The following is a 26,127-nucleotide window of genomic DNA, read 5'->3' as shown; positions in this document are numbered from 1 at the left end:
ATATATATAAATGTATACTGCCCTCTATCCGTAGTTTCTCTTCACATATACTTCACTTGGGGGATGCATTGTGTATCTTCAAGGTCAGGAATTCTAGAGTATATGAATGGAGGATGAATCTTCATTCTGCATCAATAATTTAGGACTTTTTTGCTGTCCAACAGGCAATAGTGCAAGGTCTAGACCTTTTGCAGGGGAATATCCTCATGAGATGTTTCATCAGTTCTAGTGGTCTCTTAATTTTGGTTCTTTCTCTATGGGGCCTTTTCCAATTATGTCAGCCTCCTGGCTTGCCATTTTCCCGGGGATGATGGATTTCATACCAGATTGTCAATCTCAGTCCTCTCTTTCTCCTGAATGAATGGATTCTCTGTGGTGCAGTTTTCTGATAGCTTTGTTCTCATTTTGGGCCTCCTTTGTTAGCTTTTGGCCACTTTTTGCTACTCATCTACAAGCTTTGGAGTCTCCACTACCTCATCTTCAGGCTTGGGTGATAGATGCAATTGGTCCTGCTTGGATGGGATTGCACATCTGTGAATTTTCCTTCACTTTCTCAGTTACTCAGAGTTCTGGCTATATTTCAATCCCCTACTTGCAAGATGTTGCTAGCCCCAGATTGGCCAGTCTAGCCATGATTTCCTCTTCTACAGTTTCTTCATGTGAGTCCATCTCTGCATCTTCCTCTTTGTTTATCTTTATTGAGGCATCTTCATCCTAACATTCTACACCAAGACTCTTCCCAGCTCATTGGGGTTTAACATCTACAGTTGCCTGGGGTGTGCCTCACAAGGAATTTGTACCCACTTTACCAAACGTGTTCCCCATATTTTGTTTTACCTGTTTTTTACTTGGGTTTAGCTTTGTCTCATGTAATTTAGGTCAGACAACTTTTTCATCTTCTTTTAGTTATCCTGAACATCTGATGGTTTTAGACTCCCCAGTGCTATCCAGCCTTCTGCCCAAATGGCCTTTTCCATTACTTAATTGGAATATTAAGGTGATACTATATGCCTTGTCTCGACAACCTTTCAAGCCATTAGCCTCATGTACCATGTATCGTCTCTCCTTTAATGGGTATTTTGTGGTTGCTACATGCTGATGTCATCAGCTGGAGTTGTTGACATGTTAGTAGGACTCTTTATCTTTCCCTTTTGGTCCTTCTACACCTTGATTGGTCCTTTTTTCTCTAAGTCTCTGGCCACCAGGGAAGGGGATATGTCTCTCCACAATTCTTTTGCCACCTATTTCTCACCTCTACAATTGATCATAAGCTGATCATTTGTTTTGTCCTGTCGAGCCAAGAGGTGTTATGTGCCTCACTCTAACTCCTTTCATGGTGCTAGTTCTCATCTCTGTATTCTTTGGGATACTTTGGTGTCCAAAGGTTTATCCCCACTTTCTTACATCTCATCAGCTTCAGCACATTTATGTCTTTCATTGCCCATTTCTTAGACATGGGGGACATTTTACAGGCCTGTATGTGGACTTCTCCTAATGCTTTTTTTACTCACATTCTTTATATGATCTGGCAATTTTTCTTCTGGGGTTTTCCACTACCCCCTCCCCCTCATTGCCATTTTAACAACATTGCTAGATTATATGGACGAGGGAGGAATCTTATCTTGTCTTTCTTTGTCAGTGTCCCTTACATCTTGCTTTCACCGAATCCCACTCTGTGGCAGGTGTTGCCCAGACAGGTGTGCTTTTATCAATCCAATTTTGCACTAGCAACCCATTTGACTATACTTACTTCTGGTTGCAACAGGTTCTGTAGAAATGAGATGTTCCATAAGACTATCTAGGTGTGTTACCGGTTGGTATTACCATATTATCATGGACCACTCGCTACTCATGGACTATCATGAGTAAAGCTGAAGAGGATTCTGCCTGTCTCTGCCGATCATCAGATTAAATAAATAAGGGTCGGTTTGCTTTTAAAAATATAGGGAACTTGGTTCACCTACTGCACTGTTCTTCAGGGCTCACCAATGCATGTTACCCCCCGATTCTACTAGTGGAGCTAAGGAGCCCTTACCTCATCCAGTTTCCAGTCGCTTGGGTGGTGGACAGAGGCATTTCCTTCAGGGTGTTCGAGTGTGTTCCTCCACTCTTAGAGAAGAGGGCGAAGCTGGGAGCCCTCTTACCTGAGTTCCTGGATGTATTTCTCAGATGTCAGTAGGAGCAGTTCAGATTTGATCCTAAGCATTGACCCTCCTTATGAACAATGTTGCATTGTATATGGTTCATTGATGGAGGTCTACTATCTCTTCATAATCCTGAACACGAAGTGGTCCCATCCTAGGTCCTTGGTTGAATACAGTGTTCCATGTCCTTTCCATAATTCAGGGGGCAAATGGAATGCTATTTGCCCACTTTGTTGGAGAGTGAGGATGAATGTTCATAATTCCAGACTGGATGAGTTTATTTCCTTTGACTGAGTAAGGCATATGTGATCCCATCATTCTAAGCCTGGGGTGGCACCTTTTGGATTTCTTCAGGTGGAAGAGATAGTTTGTTCACTTCAGTGTGGCTTAGTTTCTCATTGTAATTTCGGTGGTTCAGAACACATCACTCTATGGCTACAGGTTGGGATCAAATCAAAAGTATATCTATGTATCAAATTGCAGTCCAATTGCCCTAACCACCAACATGGAATATAGGGACCATAACCCCTTAATTCCAACCCTGAGTTGTGGAACCTCGGTTATTTGGTTGAGGATGGCTCATAATAATTACTCACATACTATTCCACTCTTGATACCAATATGAAGTTCTGGGTGAAGAGCATACCTGTTCTGGATGTAGTGTGGTTTCCACACTTAGGTACCACTCTCATCTTGTCACACCCCTGTTCTATACAGATGCTTTCTGTATGGACAATGCCCTCACTGGCCCCCTCCACTTTCTCAATGTGGGATTCTAGCTAATGTGGCAGTGGAGGGTAAATATGTTTTGGGAGTTAACATTTTTCTAAATTGAAAATGTATTTCCAATAATACTTACCTCCACTGACACTCTCCCACCCTTCCTCCTCACTAAGAGCCAGTGTTAGTGACTGGGATGGTGTAAGTCTCGAAAAAGTCATTACAATATCTGAGTGAGGTGATTATATAAAGTATTAGAATATAGGGCACATTGATGCAGGTGGAGGAATTTGCAAATTAGATATTGCCAAGGGCATGCAAGTGAGGTATAAAAGACTGAAGTATGCGAGACTAATGCTTAGACAGGCAAAGCCAATGTCAAGGAATAGCAGAGGTAAGTATTATTGGAAATAAATTTTCAATTTAGGAAAATGTTAACTTTTATGAAAATACATAATGATACTATCATTTTTACTTGTATATGAAGATATCTAAAAATATAATACTCCTGTTACAGAACCAAAAGAATGAAAATGAAATAGTGTGTAAAATCTGTGGCCAGCAGGTTTACCTTATGGATAAAATTAAAGCAGAAAAGAGTGCTTTCCACAAGTCATGCTTCCGATGCAAGGAGTGTAGTAAGGCCTTAAGGTGAGTTGAGCTATTAAATTTTTCAGCATTTTTCTTTTTCATCTATTCTTTTCTTTGTGAGGTTATACCTAAAAATCATTTTTAAATGAAGAACTAACCAAAATAAAATTCACTATAGCTTGAAGTACATCTGTTTTATCTAATGATAATTATTAATTTTCAGTGTGGATACATATTCTTCCCACGAGGGTGAGATCTACTGTAAACTCCATTTTAGGCAGCTGTTTCAACCTAAAGCCAATTTTGATCAAGATGCTGGCCTTAGTAGGTGCATTACAAGTTGAATTGTACCATATGATACTAAATAGTTTTCATTGTTTAAAGATTCAAACCTTAGTTGTTTTCTGATCGTCTATGAATTGTGTATTTTGTGCATAGTTTTTTAGAATTGGCAATAAACAGTTTGCTCTTTTATATAACCTGCAAGCAAAATGCACGTACATTTTCTTTGTTTAATGTAAATTGAGAACTAACTACTACATGTATATTGGGAACTAGTATTTCTACAATTTGCAACTGCTTAAGGTTTAAATATTCTTTTATAAAAATACATTTTTTTAATTGAGAAAAGGATATAAATAGAAACTCTTCTAATAATTCTTAGTGTAAGATGAGAGCAGCATTGTAATATAGTTACATTAATAGATAAACCTACAAGATAAATCCCTATTCTGGTAATGTGAAAACTATTTGATACAGTTACTTATAATTCCAAATAGTTTTATGATTAAATTTAAAAAATGTGCATGTTATAACTATGCTTTTTAATTTTGTAATAAATATAAATATTCACACTATTAGTACTTAAGATATGAATGCTACTACAGTGCATGTTACTGGGTTAAACTATCATTGAATAAGGTCTTCATAATGTCACAACAACTTGTAGTAAATAAACAAAATATTTACATTCAAATATTATAACCTGTTTCTGCCTTATTGCCTGGTATCAGATTTTCTTTATCATGCATGTGTCTGCTGATAAAAAAAACAATAGAACAACTTATCATTGACATAGTATGATTGAATGGCATGAATTTCATATTTAGTAGATTATAATTAATAAACAATTAACTCTTTGTGTTTTTGTAAAATCTTTTCTTTTCTTTTGCAAGTGCTCAGTGACAACCAGGATGAAAAAGGTAGAGTAGCTTCACAATTGATTTCTATACTTTATTTTGCTGTTTTGTTTTTATAAATGATTCACAGGTTGTTTATATAAAAGAAACATGAGTCAGCTTGGTACTTAGTATATTTTTACTGTCAGTTTATTTCTTGTTAGTCATTTTAGTTGTTATTAATGTTCACTAAAGATGTGTATTTCTGTAATTTTGTTTGGGTTAAGTATGTTCATGCAAAGTTGTATATCTAAATCATTACTTGACAAAAGTCTGTGTGTGTACTTATAACTGGCAAACCACTGAACCAGTTGTCACCAAATGCTTGAGCCTTTAAAGGTTGATCACATCTCTATATGGAAATTTAAGTTGCTTAGACTATATTTTGTCAGTCTATAGCACATTGTTTTACATATTTTTGGAAATTTTTGTGATCCTTTACAGTTTTAAATACATATGAAATATTAGGAGTTTTGGGTCTTGTCATATTCCTTATTCATGCATTTATTTTTAGGGATGTTTTTTGTTGAAATCCTTTTGATGACACTATCCTCTAACATGTTTTTCTTAGATGTCATTTCCTGTTATCACACTTGTAACTACCCAGATATGGCAAAATGTTCCAATGTTTTTTGAACTAAGTGTTAGAGCAACATATCATTATGTAAATTAATAATTTATGTTCATATTTCATGATTTAATTGAAATTCCTTTTATTATTTTTCTAAGTTTTAATCAAGTAGAAATATGCAGTCTGTGAATGATATTGACACTTAGCTAGTCATTTATTTGTAGTTAACTCAATTGAAACAAAAACACCAGTGATTTAAAACAGACCCAGAAATAAAATTACATTTTTAATAACAACATATAATAGGGAATCAATTTGCATTCAAAAGTTCTTGGTAATTAATATGCAATTATATCATAATACTATTTATGAAGTGAATGATTGCTTTTATTGTAATTGCAAAACAGTGTGTCACCACAATTTGTAACACGATACTAAAACTGATGGCAATTCCTCTTTCTCTTGTATTTCACTAGTTGTAGGTTTTATTCAAGCTCTGCATCTGATGCCTCTTCACTCTCTTCATAGCTATCAGATTGGACCTCACATTCTCCTGATATGATTTTGTATTTCTTCTCATATAGCATTTTAGTTCCTGACTGTAGCCTTCCAACAGTTTATAAGATATTTTTGCAAATAAATTTGATTCTTTCCTTAAGTCAGCTTCTTTAAACTTTACTAGTCTAGCAATTTCATCCAGTGCTTTTTCCAGGCATTGTTCTCACAAATGTCTTTGGGTCAAGGATAGGCATGGTCAGTTAATTTCTTTTATTGAAAAATTAATCTGTCAGACTTGAGAACCTGGTCCTGAATTAAGCAAAACAGTTCTACCCTATAAATTTGAAGTGGATCCTGTGGGCATTCATCACAGATTTCTTTGCATCCAATCACTTATTCCATCTAAATCTGTGACTGGGTAACTGGCATTCAATTTTCATAGTAGAACTTAGTGTTCACCAAGAACTTCATCAATGAAAGAAACCAGTAAAACTAAGTGCTACTTATACTAAATATTTCTTTATCAACTTTAGTTTTGAAACTGATTTCAATGGCTACGAGAATCATATTATTAATAGAATTGAAATCTTTTTTTTTTGGTGTTAATGGAAGATTTATGGTTGTTGAAATGCTCTCTAAGAGTCATTTGGGTCTGTCCTACATACTGGCGATTTTATTTTAGATGCTGTTTGAGGTAGATAATCTTGCGTGATGTACAGGTAAATTTGTTAGCAATTTTAAAGTGTTTTTGGTTGTACTTATCAGAAAAAGAGTCAGTAGTTTTTATAAACTTGCAGGTTAGACAGACCATTTGGTGGTTGGGCGTAATTCACTTTTGCATGAACAAGAACACCTTTAAGACTTTTAGTAAATATGATTATTTCACTATTCTTAAGTTAAATTCAATCATGTACTAACCATATGAAATATTATTTTGAAAACATTAAAAATCAGTTGTTTTAAAGTCAGTTTTTATGTTCCATTAATAAATGCTCCAAAACATTCTCAAGGCTAACTGGTATGCATTATACCTTCCCTGCAGCCTATATTATCTTTTTATTTTAAGTATGATCAAACCTTCAGGGCTTGTTAGATATAAAACCTAAATTACTGCCATGTTAGTTAGTTAGTATTTAAAAATTACAGATCTAAGCTTGTTAATACTGCACCTACTATTATTTATTCTGCTTAATAGGGCATAGACGTGTCCAAGCTCCAACAGCTATTCAACCTACTCTAGCATTAATTATTCTATTCATTTTGGGTATCTATTCAATGCTGATGAATTCAAACATCAGATTTATTTTCAGTGAAGTTAGGATTTTTGGCAAATGTGCATTAAGCTACTTAAATTATAAATTATTCTTTTTATAGGCCTATAGGGTATTATTACTATTATTAACTTCCTACTGCCAGTATTAGTGTAGACCTACCATTAGCAGCGTAACAGGTAGTGTATCTTATTTGAAAAATTTGATTTTGTCTTTTTGGAATTTCAGATAAATTTTAGATTTACTTATGAAAGTGTTAAATTGATACTGTAAGAACTAAGCTTAACTCAGAGATTGCTCTTGTCTTGAATTCCCACAATAACCCAGTCATTACATTGTATAGGTTTATCAAAAGAAGACAGCATGTGAATTTCTTATCAAACAAATAAATTAATTTCTTAAAAATATATCCATACGAATGGAACTGTCACCTTTTCATCAATTCAACTTAATGGCAACTTTATTGTAGAAGGTCATTTGCATCCAGTAATATATGTCAAAAATGTTCATTTCTTGCAATGAGCATTTGAGTTATCATGCTCAAATCATTGGTGTTTGCAGAGTGCAGAGAGTTATCAGCTGGCTGATTACTGTTAATGTATTTGTAACAAAAAGCAGAATATTTTTAATTCTGCATACTGCAGTCCACACTTCAGTGGCCAACAAAATTAAGGAGATATACAAATTATTATTGGACGATACTATTATAATTAAATTAGTCATTTGTACTATAAAAATGTACATGTTGATATATGGACATGTTTGTATGTAAGAGTTCATTCAAATTTGTTATTGTCAAGTTTTTTATTCTAATTTTCCATTTATGTGTTAATATGTTTATTAATATACATTAAAAGCAGAGCGGCCCAGTATGTATTTGCCTTTTTGTCCCTCCAACCAGTCAGCCCCTGACATCGACAGTGTGTAAGGAACTCCATGCTGCTTGATTCAAAAGGTGGACTGCAGCCCATAAGTGGCTCATTACTGCCTTTAATGCAAAGATTTGACTATCATGGTACTTTCAGCATTTACATGTGGGCGAAGACCCATGTAAAAACCACTGTGTAGCACAATGAATCCTTTTACGTATTGTTTGCTGTAGGTGAAAGAAATCTTAAGTTTCATAGTGATCTGGAGATTGTATATGATCATACTGTTCCCACTGTGAAAAGGAATTGGAGTAGTATCATAGTAAAGTTCCTGTTTTTTTCTCATTTGGACTGGTCCACAGGAAATAGTTAATAGGATCCATAAATATTTTGTTGTAACATTTTGGACAATGCTTCCTTGTTTGTATTAATGAAATTCTATGGGGGAAGAACTGTACCTTTTTCAGTATGACAATGCAGTATACTTTACCACACCCAATGTTCAAAAAGGGTATGAGATGTATAATATCCAGAGTGTGCTTTGGCTAGCCAAGAGACCTGGCCTGTATCCAAATGAATCACTCTGGAACATTATGTTTAGGGAACAGAAGAGACAGACCAAACTTGACACTGTTTAGCAAGATGAGTTACAGTTTGTTCCACCATTTGTATATCAACAATTTATTATAAAAAATGGCATTAAAACATGACCTTTCTATTTTCAAGGTTTCTTATTCTAATATTTTTATGGCATTATGAGGTATATATGTACAAATATTCATACACATCTGTTTTTTATATACTTTTGATGTTTTTTACTTTTCCTCTTAGCTCTCCATTACACAAGAACATGCTATATTTTACTCTGTGGCATTGTTAAAGCCATTTTTTTGCTCTTACACCTCTTGTGCTTCACTTTATTTCTAGCATTTTATATCTATTTATCTACTGAGAATGGTTGCTTGAAATGTGATCTTAGAGAAGATTAAATCGTATTTCACAGTTTTTAACCTCGTTTCTGTACAGCCTTGTAATTTTAAATCTTATAACTGCAAATTAAGTTATGATTCAGGCATGAACATATAATATTGATTGTTATAGGTAACGTGAAAGTGATCATTGAACTTCCATCTATAACTGTGTTAAAATTAACAATAACTGGATCAGTTATTTGTTTACTGAGTACAGTGTAAGAAAATGATAAGAAGCTCCCATTAACCTACTGTTAAAAAACATTAAATGTTTCTAATATAAATGGTGAATGCTCTCCAAGAATATAAATTAGTCTACTTACACGAAAAAGATTTAAACTCAAGTTGATCAGTATATTTTTCTTACTAGTAGGCAACTTAATGCTGTCCTTCATTTTGTGTTTAGTAGTCATTTGATATTATTTTGCACGTCCTTTGTGTTCTCAAATCAGCAAGTTGTACAGTATTAATATATTAATTTAACTGTTAGTATCTATCAAACTCCTGATCAAAGTAAGCTACTTATATAGATCAGAAATAAAAATTATCCCTGTAATAAATATTGCTAATATGTTATGCTGTTCTTACTTATAAGTTATGGTTTTAATGCTGAAAGCCTGTAAAATATAAGAACACCAGTAGGTCTCAAAATTGTTTTAAAAACAAATTAACTGCAAATGTTTTTTTTCCACATTCCTGTTAATTTGTGTCCATTGTGGCTATTTTTATACACCTCTAATTTGTAGCCTCAATGGACAAATCAAAAGGTATGTGGAAAAAAAACTAACGTTTTAGTTTGCTAGTTCTTATTTGTAATGGTTAATAAGCATAACAACTAGCAATGATTAGTTCTTGTACCCAGGCTAATATGTTGATGATGTAATTATAAAAATATAATTATTTTGTAGTAATATCATATATTATGGACATGTAAGTGAAACATAGATGTATGCCTTGCTAAAAGAATAAATAAAGTTCAACTAAGCATTTTAAAATCAAAATTATTATGTGTGTGTAATGTTTTTAATTATTTTTGTTTACACTTTGATTAAACTTTTCAGGAAAGCTAAGGAAGTTTGAAATGATTATTCGTGAAAATGTGCCACAAGAACTGCCAGAAGATGTGGTCCGATGTAAGTATATTTGTAGTGATTATGTCTAATTTGATAAAATGTGTAGCAAAAAACAACATATCTTCTTATGTTTTGTATTTTAAAATAAAAATTAGTAACATACAAGTGTTTTGCATAAAGTAATGTGAAGTTATTATATTAGGGGCATAACTATTTACTTTCAATGTTAGAAGCGTTTTTATAAAAAATGTTAAATCTTTTCTTCTACATGATAGAAATTAAAATTATGTCCTTTACCTTGGCCACAATAAAACTTGGAGTTATAGCATTATGACAAAAAAGATTGCACGAAGAAACATAATTCTAAATTTTAGATGATAAGTTTAATTTTTCTTGCTGTAAAAATTTTAAAATTGGAAAAACATTAGATCTTTCAGAATGTTGGTGTAGTCAACCCTTCCCCTATATAAACACATCCTTGTGAAAATAATGATAAGAAAAAACTGTGGTTGGAGCATGGATTACAAAGATATCATTAATATTTGTCTATATTTGCATTTATAACTATAAAACATTATTATGTAGAAAAAAGGGTGTATGTATTTGTTTCTACTGTTGTTCAGTTGCTAGTGAATGTATATTTTAATCAGTAAATATCAGTTATTTCCTTATACTTTTATTTAAAGTTTGTATATATTCTCTGTTATTGAATTTAAAAACAGTGATATGTCAATTCAAATTTCATGATATGCATGAGAAAATCTTTTAACATTTTTTTGAATAAGATGGTGCAGATATGTACTTGTAGAAACAAATGACCTACTTAAAAAAAATGATTGGATGATGTTTCTAACAAACACTTTATCAAGACTTGGCTTAACCAAAGCTTGATAAAGAGTATTTGCTCTAGGTTTAGCTCAATAAAAATTTTTTAGATTAGATAATTTCACAGATAAATATAAACGTTGAAACAAAATACCCAGTAAGCAGATGATTAAAGTACAAGTTATATTATCCATGTAATAGAGAGGTCAAGTGTGTTATATTAAAATAGTTTAGGAGCATCAACACATTGTTACATTCCATGTCACCATTTGGTAATGCTCTATCTGACAAATTTGCATCTTGACAATGGCTCTACAGAATACTTTTTCATCGAAATAAAGCTCCATTTTAATACTTAAGTTCCAAAGCACACCTCCTCCCTGCTACTTTCCATAATCAATCTAATGTTTGGGGATGACAATTTCTCAGCATCCATTTCAATAGTTTGATTCCAGAGAAATTCATAAGCACTGTGTGTGTGTGTGTGGTGACTTAACTGGTATATCTTTCTGGAGTAGTGTGAATACTTGTTTTATTCTCCAGCTGCTTGAGATATGCAATGGTTGAATGGGAGATATGACAGGAAGCCTTATCTTGGTGAATCCATACCCAGTTGGCTTCATTTCTGTAGAAAGTTGGTATTTCTGTGTAGTATAAAGGGTCCAAAACTTTAGTCTTAAAGTAAGCAGAGTTCATTTTGATATTTGCATCCTCACTTCTGATTTTTGACTTTCCTGTAACATAGATTTCAATGATGATCATGATTTTGTTAAAAAATGTTTTGTGAGATGCCAGAGATCACTTTTGTAATTTTTTTTTTTTCACCCATTGACAGTAATTAAGGTACATATTTCTTTGTGCGTGTCATCAGGTACTGCCATTTTTCTCTGGCTAATTATCTGTGATACAGTTTTCTACAGCTGGCTTTTCTTTCCTGGATATGTCAACATGTGTATACATCACTTTTCCAGATGAAAATCCTATTTGATTATTTTGCATTCTGTTTCTTGAGATACTTGGATGGCATTTGCCTCTGACCTTTGTGTTCATGGATTCTTACCTGTTACAAGATGCCACACACTGCTAACTATGGCAGGAATATGATTTGTTGCAGGTTTCAGTGGTTGGTCCTCATGCTTCTAGTTGATTTATATTCTTTTGTTTCCCAATATCCCCATGTAGGAAATTCCAAATCCATGATCTGAACACATATTAATGATCTGAGTATCTGAATATTTTGCATCAGAAAGGGCTGTTACATACCTTTACCAAAAGGGATCAATTTTTGGTGACATCACACTACATATCTTATATCAAGCAGTGACAAAATGTGGTTCTGATATATATTCCTTTCCACCACAACTTTATATTGGCTGTGGTTTTCACATAACTTGCTGATTTATACATTAAAAAATGGTTTAATACAACATACTCAACCTTTTGTATATTATAAAATTTTAAACTCATGTTTTACCATTACTGCTACAAATATTTTGCAAGTTCCCAATTTGTAGAATTCTAAATGTAGTATCTTAAATTAGCAAAAACATCTTGGTATAATATACTATTTTAATACAAAAATGTTTAGCTCACATCAGGTAAAAACAAACAAACAAACTCCTACCAGGTGATGAATGATGTATGAAAACAGCTTTTCAACACTAATGTAGCTTTAATGATAAAACTCACAGAATTGATGCTACCAGTATCATCCCTGCATTAGTTTTCTATAAACATTTTCCATAGTCACTCTTCCAAGGTCTGAGCAGACCCCATCATAAAAAATTATTTCAAAAATATTTGAATGATAATAAACTATTATTTTAGAAACAAAAAATATTAACACTCAAAATATTTTTCTTTATTAATCAATAAATGAACATTGAATATTACGTCTTGTTTCTTTTTCACCACCTAAACTAGATGTAACAATTTAACACAAACTAGTCGAATACTGAAGCTACTGAGAACAACAAACATGTACGTGCTTCCATCTGTCGGTGCCAATGTTTAAAAAATATTTGGGGTCTGTGAAGACCCTGGAAGACTAATGCAGGGTTAAAAAAACAAGTTGAAATATAAGGAAAAACAAATATTGAAAATACATTTACTTAAAAACAGCTTGTCAAAAGAAAAACATGTAAGTTACAATTGAATTCATTGCAGTATCTTTGAGGTTTAATGTAATTTGATTAGTAGTTGTTGCCTTGCATACTTAAAAGAACCGATTATATAAGTGTAACAGGTCGTAGTTTTCAGTTTAGTTCTGTTTCTCAAATATTTTTGTACGTGCAACTCATAAGGTATGTACATTTCTTTTATTAATATTGCTGTGCTGCTGAAGTGTGGACTTAAAGGTAAGACTTTTTTAGAATAGTAAGTTTTAAAAGGTATACTATCAGCATTTTGCCATTGATAAAAATGTAGTAGTGCAGGGAAAGTTTGTTTTTATCTGTTTGTCTCAGGATGTCTGCCTCTGTGTACTTTTTTAAGACGTATACTGTTTTACCTTAAACTTTATGTGCATTTTATTAGAGAATGTAACCAAGAATGTTTTAAAAGCATTTTAACAAAATAATTATCTTTAATATAATCCTATAACTTATGTTATTAAAATATTAAAGAGTTCTAAGGATATCCTGAAGGCACAAATGCAAGCTGATCAACTGATAAACTTTACACACTTCCCTGTTCATTCACAATCCACTCTTTCACATTTTCCATGCTGATTGTTTTATGCTTACTATTTTATTGTTTGTGTTTTTGTTGCATTTCGCACAAGGCTACTCAAAGTCTACCTTTACTAACCATTAGTAATTTTGAAATGATAGACTAGGGGTAAGGCAGCTAGTCAACACAACTCACCACAAACTCTTGGGCTACTCTTTACCAATGAATTTTGGGTTTAACCATCAACTTGGTATGCCTCATGGCTGAAAATGCAAGCATGTTTAATGACAAATTTCGATCTCGTGGCCCACAGATTGTGAGTCAAGTGCCCTAACCACCATGCCCTCACACTATTGTAAGAGTACCCGAAATAGAACAATGTATAAAATAAAATCAAAGGACAACCTAGCTGAACCAAAAGGTCCACTAAATTAAACTAAACCCTTAAAAACAAAACAAAAAAAACCCTCAAAGCCAGCTCTTATCATTTAAATACTTGTTAATATTTCCCTTAAACTCACTTAAATTAACTGTATCCACCACATTGGAAGGCAACACGTCCCAGAGGCCAACCATTATGTTAGAAAAATAAAGTTGTCTTAGCTGAAGATGACTCCTACCCTGTTAACATTTATACTTGGGTCCTCTAATCTTACTATTCTCACCATTAAATACGAAAAAAAAATGATGGATGAACACTATTAATTCCCTCAATCTTAAACACCTCAATCAGATCCCCTTTAACATTTCTTTTTTTTTCAAGAGAAAACAAGTTTAGAGATCTTAACCTGTCTTCCTATGATAAACTTTTCATCCCATGTATCATCCTATTAATCCTCCTCTCAACCCTTTCCAACAATTCATTGTTCTTTCTGAGATAAGGAGAGTTTCAGGGAATTGTTTATGAGACTTTCTGCAATATTTTTGTAAAGTTTATTGTCTTTACCTTGAAGTTACATTTCTCTCTAATGAATTTACTCTCAGTTGAAAACATTAACTCCAAGTTGTATAAAAGTACATTAAAACCCTCCATTTCTAAGCTTATTCAAAAGATGGTTCATGCCGCTGAAAGAACGCTTAGCTCCAGCAGTCGAAACCAGTACCATCATCAGACATTCAGATTAATAGTGTCTTGATGTTATTGCTCTTTTGTAACGTACTTGAAGGAGCTAAAATCAGCCCACACGACATCAGTATACAGTCCATCAAAGAAGCTACATCCTCTCATCACATCATCATGTGTCAAATTGCACATTGACTGGACCATTTGGAAGGAAGCACATACGTCGATGATGGAGACTGCTTGATCATTGGATCGGTGCTCCATTTGTTCAATCATAGTGTTTACAAATTGTTAACGGTTTTGAAGGTTTGACTTTCTGGCTCATTTTCAAGAATCAGCCGCATGCCAGAAGCCTTCATTTTGAGATCTACGACAGCTATAGTAAAACAGTTTTCTTTACTTAAATGGGCACACTGAGTCCCTGTACTTCTCAAGTGTGCTATCATCGATGCCACAAGCTGCAGAAGTGACGACAGGTTTAGGTTTTCTTTTTTGCAAAACTTTGCTGAGATTAGATACTGCACATAAAGCCTCACCCAAAACTGCTAGTGTAACAATAAAACGAGATTTCTCCACTTGCAGTAAGGTACCTCATGCTAACGATGCTAAAGCTGTACCATCTTTGTGTAGGTTCTCAAAGGCCATCATAATTGAGCATTAACAAGTTAAGACGACATGAACAGATTTGTAATTACTGAGCCAGCACACTTCGATTGGTTCTAGAATTTTTAGTTCAGGTTCTTCCAATGGCCTCTGAACCTCGTGCAACACGTTCACGCTTTGATGACTTGTGGAATAGTGAATATATGTCTTTGACATGAATAATTCTCTTCACAGACACGATTTTATTTCAGGCGCTGGTTAAGGCTAAAAATAAAAGATGGGCCCTACATTGTACATTGAAAGTACAAGAAATGATATTCTTGTAATACAGGTTCCTTTACATCAGCTCTCTGTCAAGTGAACTCATAATGGTTTCAGAATCAGTTCTTTCTTGTATTTCACCACAGTTAGTCATATAGCAAATCAAAATTGACAACTGGCTCACATTGTTGATATCTGACGATTCGTCATCCATTATAGAATAATATATGTTATTCAATTCAGAGGCGTCACAATAATCTGGAACTTGGGCAATGTAGGTCAGCAGATCGCAAGCTGTAGCTTTGCTTACATATGTCGAACGATCAATTTGATATTCCACCAGTTGCTCCAGAGAGTCGTCTTGTAGCATAAGCAGATGAGAAATAAAATGTTTATACTTTGTAGCATGTGGGATTTCGTCTTTTGCTAAGAAGTAGACGCTTCTCACAAACGCATTCATTGCTTCTCCATTGCGACTACATTCCTGAGTCGACTGTTGAACAAGTCAAGTAATGAACCGGTATTTTATGACCCGCTTCACTTAAATTTATGCATTGCTTGAACATGAGCATGTTTCTCAGACTTATAATGTTGTTCGAGCAACCCGGCATTCCTAGTTGCTTTTCGAAAGTTGTCAAACAGAGTTGTTATGAGAACACCACATGTTCTATGTAGTGCATCTAAATCATTTTACAAAAATTCTCGGTAGTACCTACAAAACGCCCTTCCAAGGGATGTATAAAAAAATAGCCATTCATATTCCTCTTCCCATTTCTTCTGGTATTTAACCGAAGTTGATGTCTTGGGTGAGGAAGTTACAGCAGCAGGGGTTGACGAATCAACAAGACTCGGCTGCTTAACTTCAGTTTGAGCCAGAGACTCAGCGTCACAATTCCCTACTTTGTAGTCTAGGTTTCTTTGTAACAAACTGTAGAATTGATTTCTGTGACATACTTCACCACAGAAAAGTTCAAATCACAATCAGAACGTTAAGTAATGCACGAAACAACCGAATAACGTGAAACACTACAATACAAATAGTTTTCATATGAGCTTATTAAGCATAAACCGCTTTTCTAGAAACGTCTAATAGTGTCTACACACTTCGAGAAATTTTATCTTATACAATCTAACTCTAATTATGGATTCTTTGATACAAGCCCCTCTTTTCTTGCGATACATATTGGCAAGCTGCCAAGGTCAAACACGTTTTTCTTCGGCAAGTCACCAGAATTTTACGTTATTCCGTTTGTATAATCGTTGGGTCCAGGTATTCCAAAAATAATAGTAAATCCTGACTCATGCGTCACGACAATAATAATAAATCCTGACTCATGCGTCACAACAATAATAGTAAATCTTGACTCATGTGTCACAACTTTTATTCAGTTGTTAACATCTCTTTGTAAAGAAAAAAGAATAACATCTATTAAAAAAAAACACCAGAATACTTAAAATATTTCAGGTGTAATGTTATTGCACAGGGTAACCCCCCCCCCCCCCATACACCACCCCGAATTCAGCACTGACGCAAAGATGGAATTTGAAACTAATATTTTAATTGTCTAATTTACGAGTATCCTTACCACCTTAGCATGTCTCCAGTTTCTTAACATTCAAATTGTATCTAGGTTTTATTTATTGCACTGATAATTAATTTTTCAGTTATTTGTGTTAGAGAGTTATGTAATCATTGGTTTTACTTCTGATTACAATATTCAGTATGGCAATCACAAATTCCAACGTGGGTATATTTATAATAATTATTAATAGTAATTAAATTATTAGCCTATTAAATTTAGGTTGTGAAAAATGACATTTAAAATTAAAACGTAATCATTGTTTTTAAGTAATGCATATACCCATAAAATAACAGTCACCGAACTTGAACCTTAATATTTTTATGTGTGTGGGGGGGGGGGAGGTGTCCCCCTAAAATACCCGCCAGCGCACACTGGACTGTATGATCACATTACATTGCTGCCTGAGGCCTCTCGCTTGGTAAGGTCGGCGTTTGTTCACACATACGTTTAAGTACATGCTGACATGTAATTGTATGTGCGTTAAACAGTGGCCTCAAATACTTGTTATGAGAACTTGTTTGAAAACCTTTTTTTTTCATACGTAAAAGTTTTTGTGATTTGTTGGCATTGTAATATCATAGTTAATTAATCAAAGAAATATAATTTTCTTTGCATTTAAATAATAACGTGTTTTCATCGATCAAAAAACTTTTGTAGAGAACAATTGGTACTGGTTTCTTGAAAGGTACATCCTGGATTTCGTCCACTATTTCTTTACACATCAGTAATTTGATATTTGTTCATTAAGGACAAGTTATTACTACCAATGAGTGTTTATTAACTCTGGTGTTTTCTTACATATGTTAAAGCACGTGTAAATTTTTTAAATGTTTATGTATAAAAAGCGCCACGAAAGGTGAATGTTCGCATTGATCAGGTCATACAAGCTAACATGGGTACGATATGTTCGCTTGGTAGTGTTAATCGACTTATTTCTGAAGGTCTGATGTTTTGCAGATTACTTTTACGTGACTTGCTTTGAATTGGTAAAAAAAAAAAAAATTAATTAGATCGTCACTACTCGTTTTACATTACTTCCGTATAATTAGGCTTAGGTTCATCTACCATGATACCGTACGACTTTACGATAAGCACGACATGTTCACAGAACAAATTTACGCATGATTAATTGCTTGGGACAATAGAGAAGTTTCTTCAGTGTAGTTTAATTTATTCACACAGAACATCTGGGCATATCGTGATTCACAGATGTTTTATGGTGACATAGAACGTTACAGTACGTTGTGACACAAGAATAAGCCGGATGGCATTCACTGATTTGTATTCTTACTGGTGAGGCAACGTTGCCAAAATTGGGTACAGATTCCATTACATCGGCCTCCGTCGAAAGCTGGTTACTTTGTGGCGCGAGTGACGCACAGAGTATAAAACGTTGCTTTGATGATATAACTCTATAGTTAACCGTTGTTTGTGTAGCGAGACTGAGATGGAAATCGTGCGGATATCAACCTATCGTCGTTGGGGTATTGTATACTCTCTCTTCTCCGTATGACTTCTGTATATCTTAGATTTAATACACGTAAAGATGTAAAGAAAACATTTTACTATTGATTTGAAGAAAGACTGTTTTGTTCAGAAAATTATAGTTTTTACCAGTTAAATATTTTCCGGCCACTGTTGAGCATACATTTTGAGCATTCTTAAAACATGGAAAATATTTAACTGGTAAAAGGCCGCTGTTGAGCATACATTTTGAGCATACTTAAAACATGGAAAATATTTAACTGGTAAAAGGCCACTGTTGAACATACATTTTGAACAGGCTTGAAACATGTTCCATTATTGTTGTTTTTTAATTGTTTCACGTCTCTTGAAAATGACTGTTATTCACTTCCACAAACGTACTTGCTTAAAACTTAACAAGAAATGGTATCAGAAGTTTGCCGCTTGTTATATTTTCTAGCGCAACAAGTAAAATCAATTATGTTTTTACAGATGTACATTATTATTCATCATTGACAAATACGGTTTTCTCGTTCCTCACCCGATAGCTCAGCGATAAACATGAGGGTTTATAACGACAGAATTCGGGGTTCGATCTCTACGATATGCATAGCGCAGATAGCTCATTATGCGGTTTTGCGTTTAACTGACAAACATACAATTCTCTATGATAATATGCTGTGGTTTTATTATTGAACACATTTTTTTTTTTACTTTTACTAATGAGTACCCCAAGGATTACAGGTTTATCGGTTATTAGATAAACAAGAAAAATTGAGTCTTGCTGCCTGGACTCAAAGAAGATTTAACATGTTGAATCGCGTTGTATAATAGTAAAATTTTTACCGTGGTTGTCTACAGCGTTGTGCGAAAGTGATTCTCATATATTATACTGACTTGTTTGATTCATTTTCAGTATAATTATTGTAAGTTGAGAACCATAAGCTCAAAACAGTGAATGAACAGCGAACTTCGAAAATAAATCAAGTTTAAGTGAAACTTTGTAGTATGTATGCAATGAAGCCAGTGATCACAGTGTTGGTTCTTCGTGTGGAGTAAAAGTCAATCCGGTAAAGAGTGATAAGAATACAGTAGAAAATTACGCCCAATAATCATATAGAAGTCAATGCTGATGTTGTTTGAAAGATTATAGTGATATAGTTAGGTTAATTTTGTCAACGTAAACTAAATAAAGCGTTGTAAAGCTGTAATAATAATAATAGGAATAAAAAAATGTGTGAATGTGAAGTATGTACACAACTTCATAACAAACAACTGTTATGATTTGAAGGAGATCAGGCCTAGTATTTATCGTACCTAGGGTTAATAGTTCGCGTTTCATTACCGAAAAACAAATGCTTTTCGCACTGTGGGGCCGTGGACGAGCTATAATAATGACGGTTAAATCCTATTATTCAATTAGAATAGCCTAATAGTTGGAAGGGGCGCTTGACGGTTAAATCCTATTATTCAATTAGAATAGCCTAATAGTTGGAAGGGGCGCTTGACGGTTAAATCCTATTATTCAATTAGAATAGCCTAATAGTTGGAAGGGGCGCTGTTGACTAACTTTCTTCTCTTTAGTTTATCACTTCAAATTTTGGGACGACTAGCGCAGATAGCCTTGGTTTGGCCGTTACGCTAATACCCGAAGCAATCAAACCAATTTGAAGGGTGTTTATGTGACATCTCCAATCGACAGGTAATATGTAGGCATTTATATCGAACTTGAGTGAGATACTTAGGACCGTCAATTACCGCCGTGAAAGAAAAAAGCTAAGGCTGAAGTAGCAATAGGATAGACCTTTTGGTATTGGCTAGAATCCGTTCGGCCTGAACGTTAGATTTCTACTTGACAGTTTTCTCTTCACTTTATGATTCCACCAAAAGGCGAAGCGAACACTTACTTTACTAAACTACAGTCTATATATGAGATGTTTACTGAAACACAATACAGAAACTGTGGTGACACATGGAGGAAAGAAACAGTACGCACTGTATGCTTATTTGCTAATAATTTATATTGTTATATTTTTTCACAAATTGGAAGGCTTTTCATCGTCTTTTTGTGGGAGACGACGCTAGGATAGCTGATGTTATCTAGGAATCACTATTACTTCATTCCAATGTATATATTTCATTGTTTGATAAGCCTGAAACTAGTAGGTGCCTGGTTGTAATAAAATTCGTGGAACAAAAACAAGCTTACAAAGAGCCGTCATTTGTCCTTGTTTTGTTGTTCCGTATTTTGTGCCATACCTAACCACGACCATGCATTAATTCATTTAAACAACCTGTTAAACCAGTTTAGCAAAGAATCGGTACTAAATGTAGCATACATTTAGCTGTTGTAGCATACTTGAGTTACTTCTGACGTAAACATGAAAAAACTTCGTGAATAATTGTTCAGGGTGTAGACGCCTTGCTACCGGTATTCGTACTGGCAAAATGTTCTGTACCGATTTAACGTTTTACCTTTACTCTGAGAACAAAATGTTCTGAACCGATTTAACGTTTTACCTTTACTCTGAGAACAAAATGTTCTGTACCGATTTAACGTTTTACCTTTACTCTGAGAACAAAATGTTCTGTACCGATTTAACGTTTTACCTTTACTCTGAGCATAACGATTGTTTGTATATGTATATATATTTGCCTCAATCCAGGATAATAATCTAATTTGAGTGCGGATTATTTTATGAAGTTATTACAGCATTATTCCAGACTTTGATATTTAGAGTAATGGTCTAGCAAAACCTTGAATGCCGTAAAAACTAAAATTGTAAATAAATCTTTAAGTTTTAAATAATGTTATAAAAAGCGAATTAATTGAAGATGTTTTTTTCCCCCACATTCTAATTAATTTGTCCATTGGGGCTGAAAATCACTGGTTTGTAAAAATAGGATTTCGGATCTACATTTTGTCACACATTAGTTTCTGCCTGGGCATCTTTACATTCAATTCCAGAACTCATCAGTTTGGCTGGACGATGAGAAACAAATGACTCTATGAAACACTGTTATGCAGTATAAAAAGTTTAAATAATACTATAAACGTATAAAATATTGTTACATATTAGTCATTTTTTAAGCATTATTTACAGTTTATTGGCCTTTAATGTTTGTTTTTGTTTCCGAAAGTACCCTACGATGTTCAATCATATTTCACCAAGTTTAATAAACCTTATTTAAAGTGATTGCACATTTCAATAGTTTGAGTTCTGTTTTGTCTCACGTGACTAATGTTTCTATGTGGAAAATATTTTTAGCTCCACCTATCTGAATTGTGTTCACTGACAAAAGGCACCGTAGACGTACTTTCATATTCGTATTGTTGGCATTTCCTTACATTCGGTACTAATTTCAGGTTTGAAATCCTCTGTCAATTATAGGAAGCATTGCTAAAAGTTACATGTCTGTCTGTTGACAGAATAATACTTTTTTTATATATGTGATTGGATCAACTGTCACGTTTCTTCGTTAGATTAGCGAAAAGCTACTCATTCGGCTGTCTGTACATTGTCCACCTCGAAGTGCACATTGCAGATAGCCCAATGTGCAGTTTTGGGCTTAAACAAACAAAGATTGGGAACAAGTATTTTTTATTAACTTCTTCACTTCAAAAATGTTTAGAAATGTATTAAAAATTCATTAAGTATAAAAACAAAAATGAAATAAAACAATGGGCTACCCATGAAAAATATATATTATGTAGACGTGAACTAGATACGTTATAATAAAAAGCCCGAGGGAATTTCATAAATGTACCTTTATCTTAAACAGGATCAACAACGTTACATTTTATCATTTTATGAATGTGTAAAACAAAGAAATGCACAAAATGTGAAGAAAGATTTAGGAATTAAGTTATTTTGACCTATCATAAGAATGTTATACGCGTAAACCTTATATGAGTTTTAAAGATATTCTTATACATTAGATTTTTTTATTGGCTTGTTTATATTAATCTTTATTTAAATATATATATCCAGAGACAAGAAACCTGATTAGTAAAAATATTAAGCCTAACACCCGTAGAATACTTTTTGCACTAACACTTCTTATTACCGTATCTATTTAACATTTTATTGTTACAAACATTCAGTATAAAATATGGAAACATTTGTCCAAGAATGTGCATAACATTCCGTTACCACCGAAAAAGAAAAATGCCACTTCGCACTTTGGGGCCTTTGGTATGTCACAAAAGTAATGGTCAAATTCCACTATTCAATTAGAGTAGCCCAAAATTTGGCGATGGGTACTGTTCCCTCTAATTCAATCTAGTGGTTTTTAAGAAGTTGTAGAATAGGTGACCGAAAGTGTCTTGTTGCTCTGCAAACTAGTGTGTAAGAACACTTTCAGTGATGTGGTTCGTGGGCTCATTTCAAGTAGTTCGGAAAAGTGCATAATTACGGAACGGAAGCGGTAGTAGTAGTATAGTGTATAGATCCCACTCTGGGCGGCCGAAATAAACAAAAATCAGGTGGTCCACGAACAAATGAAGTTTGAGTACCACTTTTCTAGCTCACCAGCTCAAAATTATTGACAGCTTTGATGTACAGTATCGTGTTGGACCACAATTAGCATTCTGGACCACACTAATTTGGAATGAACCACTAAATTGTGGCAGGTTTTCACTGATGACAATCTGTTAGCATCTGTCCCCAGTGGCACAGTGGTATGTGTGCAGACTTATACCATTAGAAACCGGGTTTCGATATCCGTGGTGGGCAAAGCACAGATAGCCCTTTGTGTAGCTTTGTGCTTATTAACAAACAACAACTGTTAGCACCTAATACAAACTACTGTTTGTAACAACAATTTTAGCGACGTGGAATGAACAAAAGAAGTTCGTATAAGCAAACTACGAACCACTTATCGAAACCGCTTAAACTCCTTAGAGCGAAAATGCAGCGCCCCTCGAAATGTTTACTTTTCTGGTCTGTCTCCACACATTTCAACGTACTGCACCATCAAATATGTTCGTTTCGAACATTGTTTCACGCACGATTTACCCCTATTAGCGTAGTCTACCGTGAAGCACGTTCACTACGAACGTTTTAGTCGAATCCACATGTATAACCTCAGTCAATCATGAAACAAGTTCATCACGAACATTTTCGTCGAATCCACACGTATCATCTTAGTCAATCGTTAATGTTCATTACGAGCATTTTCGTCAACTTCACGTTTTCTACCCTGAAACGCTCATAATGTACATTTGGATTTACGTCGAAGTATGATGTATAGAAATATATAGCTTTGCTATTAAGATTTGTATTTTCTATTTATTCTCAATGTAACTGTCAGGGTGAAATGTGTTAAATGTAAACATAAATTAGTGAACGAATTGTTTGTTGTTTATATATTTGTTGAGCGCAAAGCTACACCACATCTGTGCTTTCTCCACCGCGTGTACCTAAGCCCGAATTTTAGCGTTATAAGCCCCCAGTCTTATTGCTAAACCATCAGGGAGCATATTCTGTAATGAAAATTATATTAACATGTTGCCACTGATGTGTTGATTGTTCACGGAGTGCAAACGTAATATGTATCTTAGTCGCTTGCACTGCTATTACCCAGTAGGTAGAGACCCCTGATTTTGTTAGATATTAAAAAGTTTATTCAGTTGAGATTTTTTAAAATGTTTTTCCAAACACGTCTCCACATTCTCACTAGTGTGTGCAAGTTACTGTTTTAGCTACAGTGATATTTGTTCCTTGCTCCTAGACGTAGATATTTAACGTAATTTTGAATTTTCGTTGGTTTTTGATCCGTAAGTTACTTCGATGTAGATATCAAACACAACCAGAACTTAAATGCAGAGTGAATGTACTCGAAGGCTATAAAATAGATAGGAATATATAAACACGCCAGATATAGACTGACATAAAAGGTGATACGAAAAAAGAAAAAAAAATCGTAAGAGGATATGTTTCAAAAATCATGTCTTCCTGAACGTAGAACAGGTGACTCACCTGATCAGATCACTTTTCGGCCTGATCCGGAGGCCACAATTTATGGTCACCGCACTTTTGCGTGTGCAAACGTGCATTTCACAAGAGTTTATGTAGTGCGTGGCTCTTCTATAGCCACTGTACCATGATACCCTCAGTGATTGGGTTCGCGTCGTTCTGCGACACTGCTTGTTGGCGCTTATTGTTGAACTCTCGGCATAATGTTGCTGTTGTTTTCCTGTTTTGTTTCACAATGAGATTCAAAGTGCGGCGGTCCTGATCACGTGTATGATGACCTTCCTACCACTGTTGTTCTTTGCACTTACGGTTGTATCACTTCCAGTCCATCACCTTAGAAACGGTTTTGTTTGACACATTCAGTTTGAGCGATCTTGGTTACAGAAGATATTTTGTACCTCCTTCTGGGTTGTACCACTTTGAGTCCATCACCTTAGAAACGGTTTTGTTTGACACGAGTCAGTTTGAGCGATCTTGGTTACAGAACATATTTTGTACCACCTTCTCGGTTGTACCACTTTGAGTCCATCACCTTAGAAACGGTTTTGTTTGACACGAGTCAGTTTGAGCGATCTTGGTTACAGAACATATTTTGTACCACCTTCTCTTTAAATATTTTGAATGATTCGTGGAACATATAGTGATGAAGTGTAGTAGAGGTAGTTAATATACACTGTATATGCGTGTACATCTTATCCTAAACTTAGATGGGGTTACATGTGTTTTTGTGCTAAATCCGCTGGCTTTCTCTCAGGATTGGGTTTTAGTGGCAATCAGAACTTGGGGTGCTTAAATTGTATTGACTGATCATTATAAATGGCCTGATACGTAGATTTGTATACAAGATATATAGCACTTTTAATTAGTATAATTTGTAAGTATATCTGTAAATTCTGTTTATAAATTCATTCACGAAGGGGTAAAAACGGAAAGAATGAAATGCTTGGAAAATGAAATTAAAGATTATATATATTTAGATTTGTTTGTTTGTTTTTTGAACTTCGCGCAAAGCTACACGAGGGCTATCTGCGCTAGCCGTCCCTAATTTAGCAGTGTAAGATTAGGGGGAAGGCAGCTAGTCATCACCACCCACCGCCAACTCTTAGGCTACTCTTTTACCAACGAATAGTGGGATTGACCGTCACATTATAACGCCCCCACGAGCACCTTATCCACCTGGCCATGCCGGACCATATTTAGATTTACTAAGAATATACACAGAAACCTTTATTTATAATTAATATGCAATGTCTCTCCATTTGGTGTTCAATTTGCATTAACCTATATTTGCCATATATTTTAATTCGTGGCTTAAGGCCCCCAGTGGCACAGCGACATGTCTGCGGACTTACAACGCTAGAAACCGGGTTTCGATACCCGTGGTGGGCAGAGCACAGATAGCCCATTGTGTAGCTTTGTGCTTAATTCCAAACAAACAAACAAACAAATCGTAGCTTAAGTTTTGCTTATAGTTTAGTTTAACACAGGATCTCCAAAGGCGATGTATTGTTTATGAGTGGCAAGGCAAGAAACAAGAAATTCCGGTTATTGTTTCTTGGAAGTATTGCATACAACGTTGGAAGTCCGAAACTTGCTATTTACTAATATGCAATATATTTAATGGTAACATTAGGAGCGGCGGAAAGGGGGGTTTTGATTTAGCTGAAGCTACCACAAAATATCGTAGCTATCTTTTAGCCCCACTACTTAACGTAAAATGCTTTGTGTTGAAGCTGATTCAGTTTTTAAATACAACAGTATGGGTGCCTCTCATTTTTTTTAATTTTTGTCCTA

General features: G+C 34.5%; 1 protein-coding gene across 1 annotated transcript in view; it reads left to right on the top strand.

The window, feature by feature from the left end:
- Positions 1-26,127, top strand: part of LOC106458450 — a 125,094-nt gene that overhangs the window by 59,771 nt on the left and 39,196 nt on the right. The window contains exons 10-13 of the mRNA XM_022384661.1: positions 3,382-3,515; positions 3,679-3,779; positions 4,631-4,657; positions 9,875-9,946. Of these exons, the coding sequence (XP_022240369.1) occupies positions 3,382-3,515; positions 3,679-3,779; positions 4,631-4,657; positions 9,875-9,946 (334 nt within the window). The remainder of the gene's footprint in view (positions 1-3,381; positions 3,516-3,678; positions 3,780-4,630; positions 4,658-9,874; positions 9,947-26,127) is intronic.

The sequence above is a fragment of the Limulus polyphemus genome, unplaced genomic scaffold (assembly GCF_000517525.1).
Source record: "Limulus polyphemus unplaced genomic scaffold, Limulus_polyphemus-2.1.2 Scaffold465, whole genome shotgun sequence".
Taxonomy (NCBI): domain Eukaryota; kingdom Metazoa; phylum Arthropoda; class Merostomata; order Xiphosura; family Limulidae; genus Limulus; species Limulus polyphemus.
This window is presented reverse-complemented; position numbering and strand designations above follow the sequence as displayed.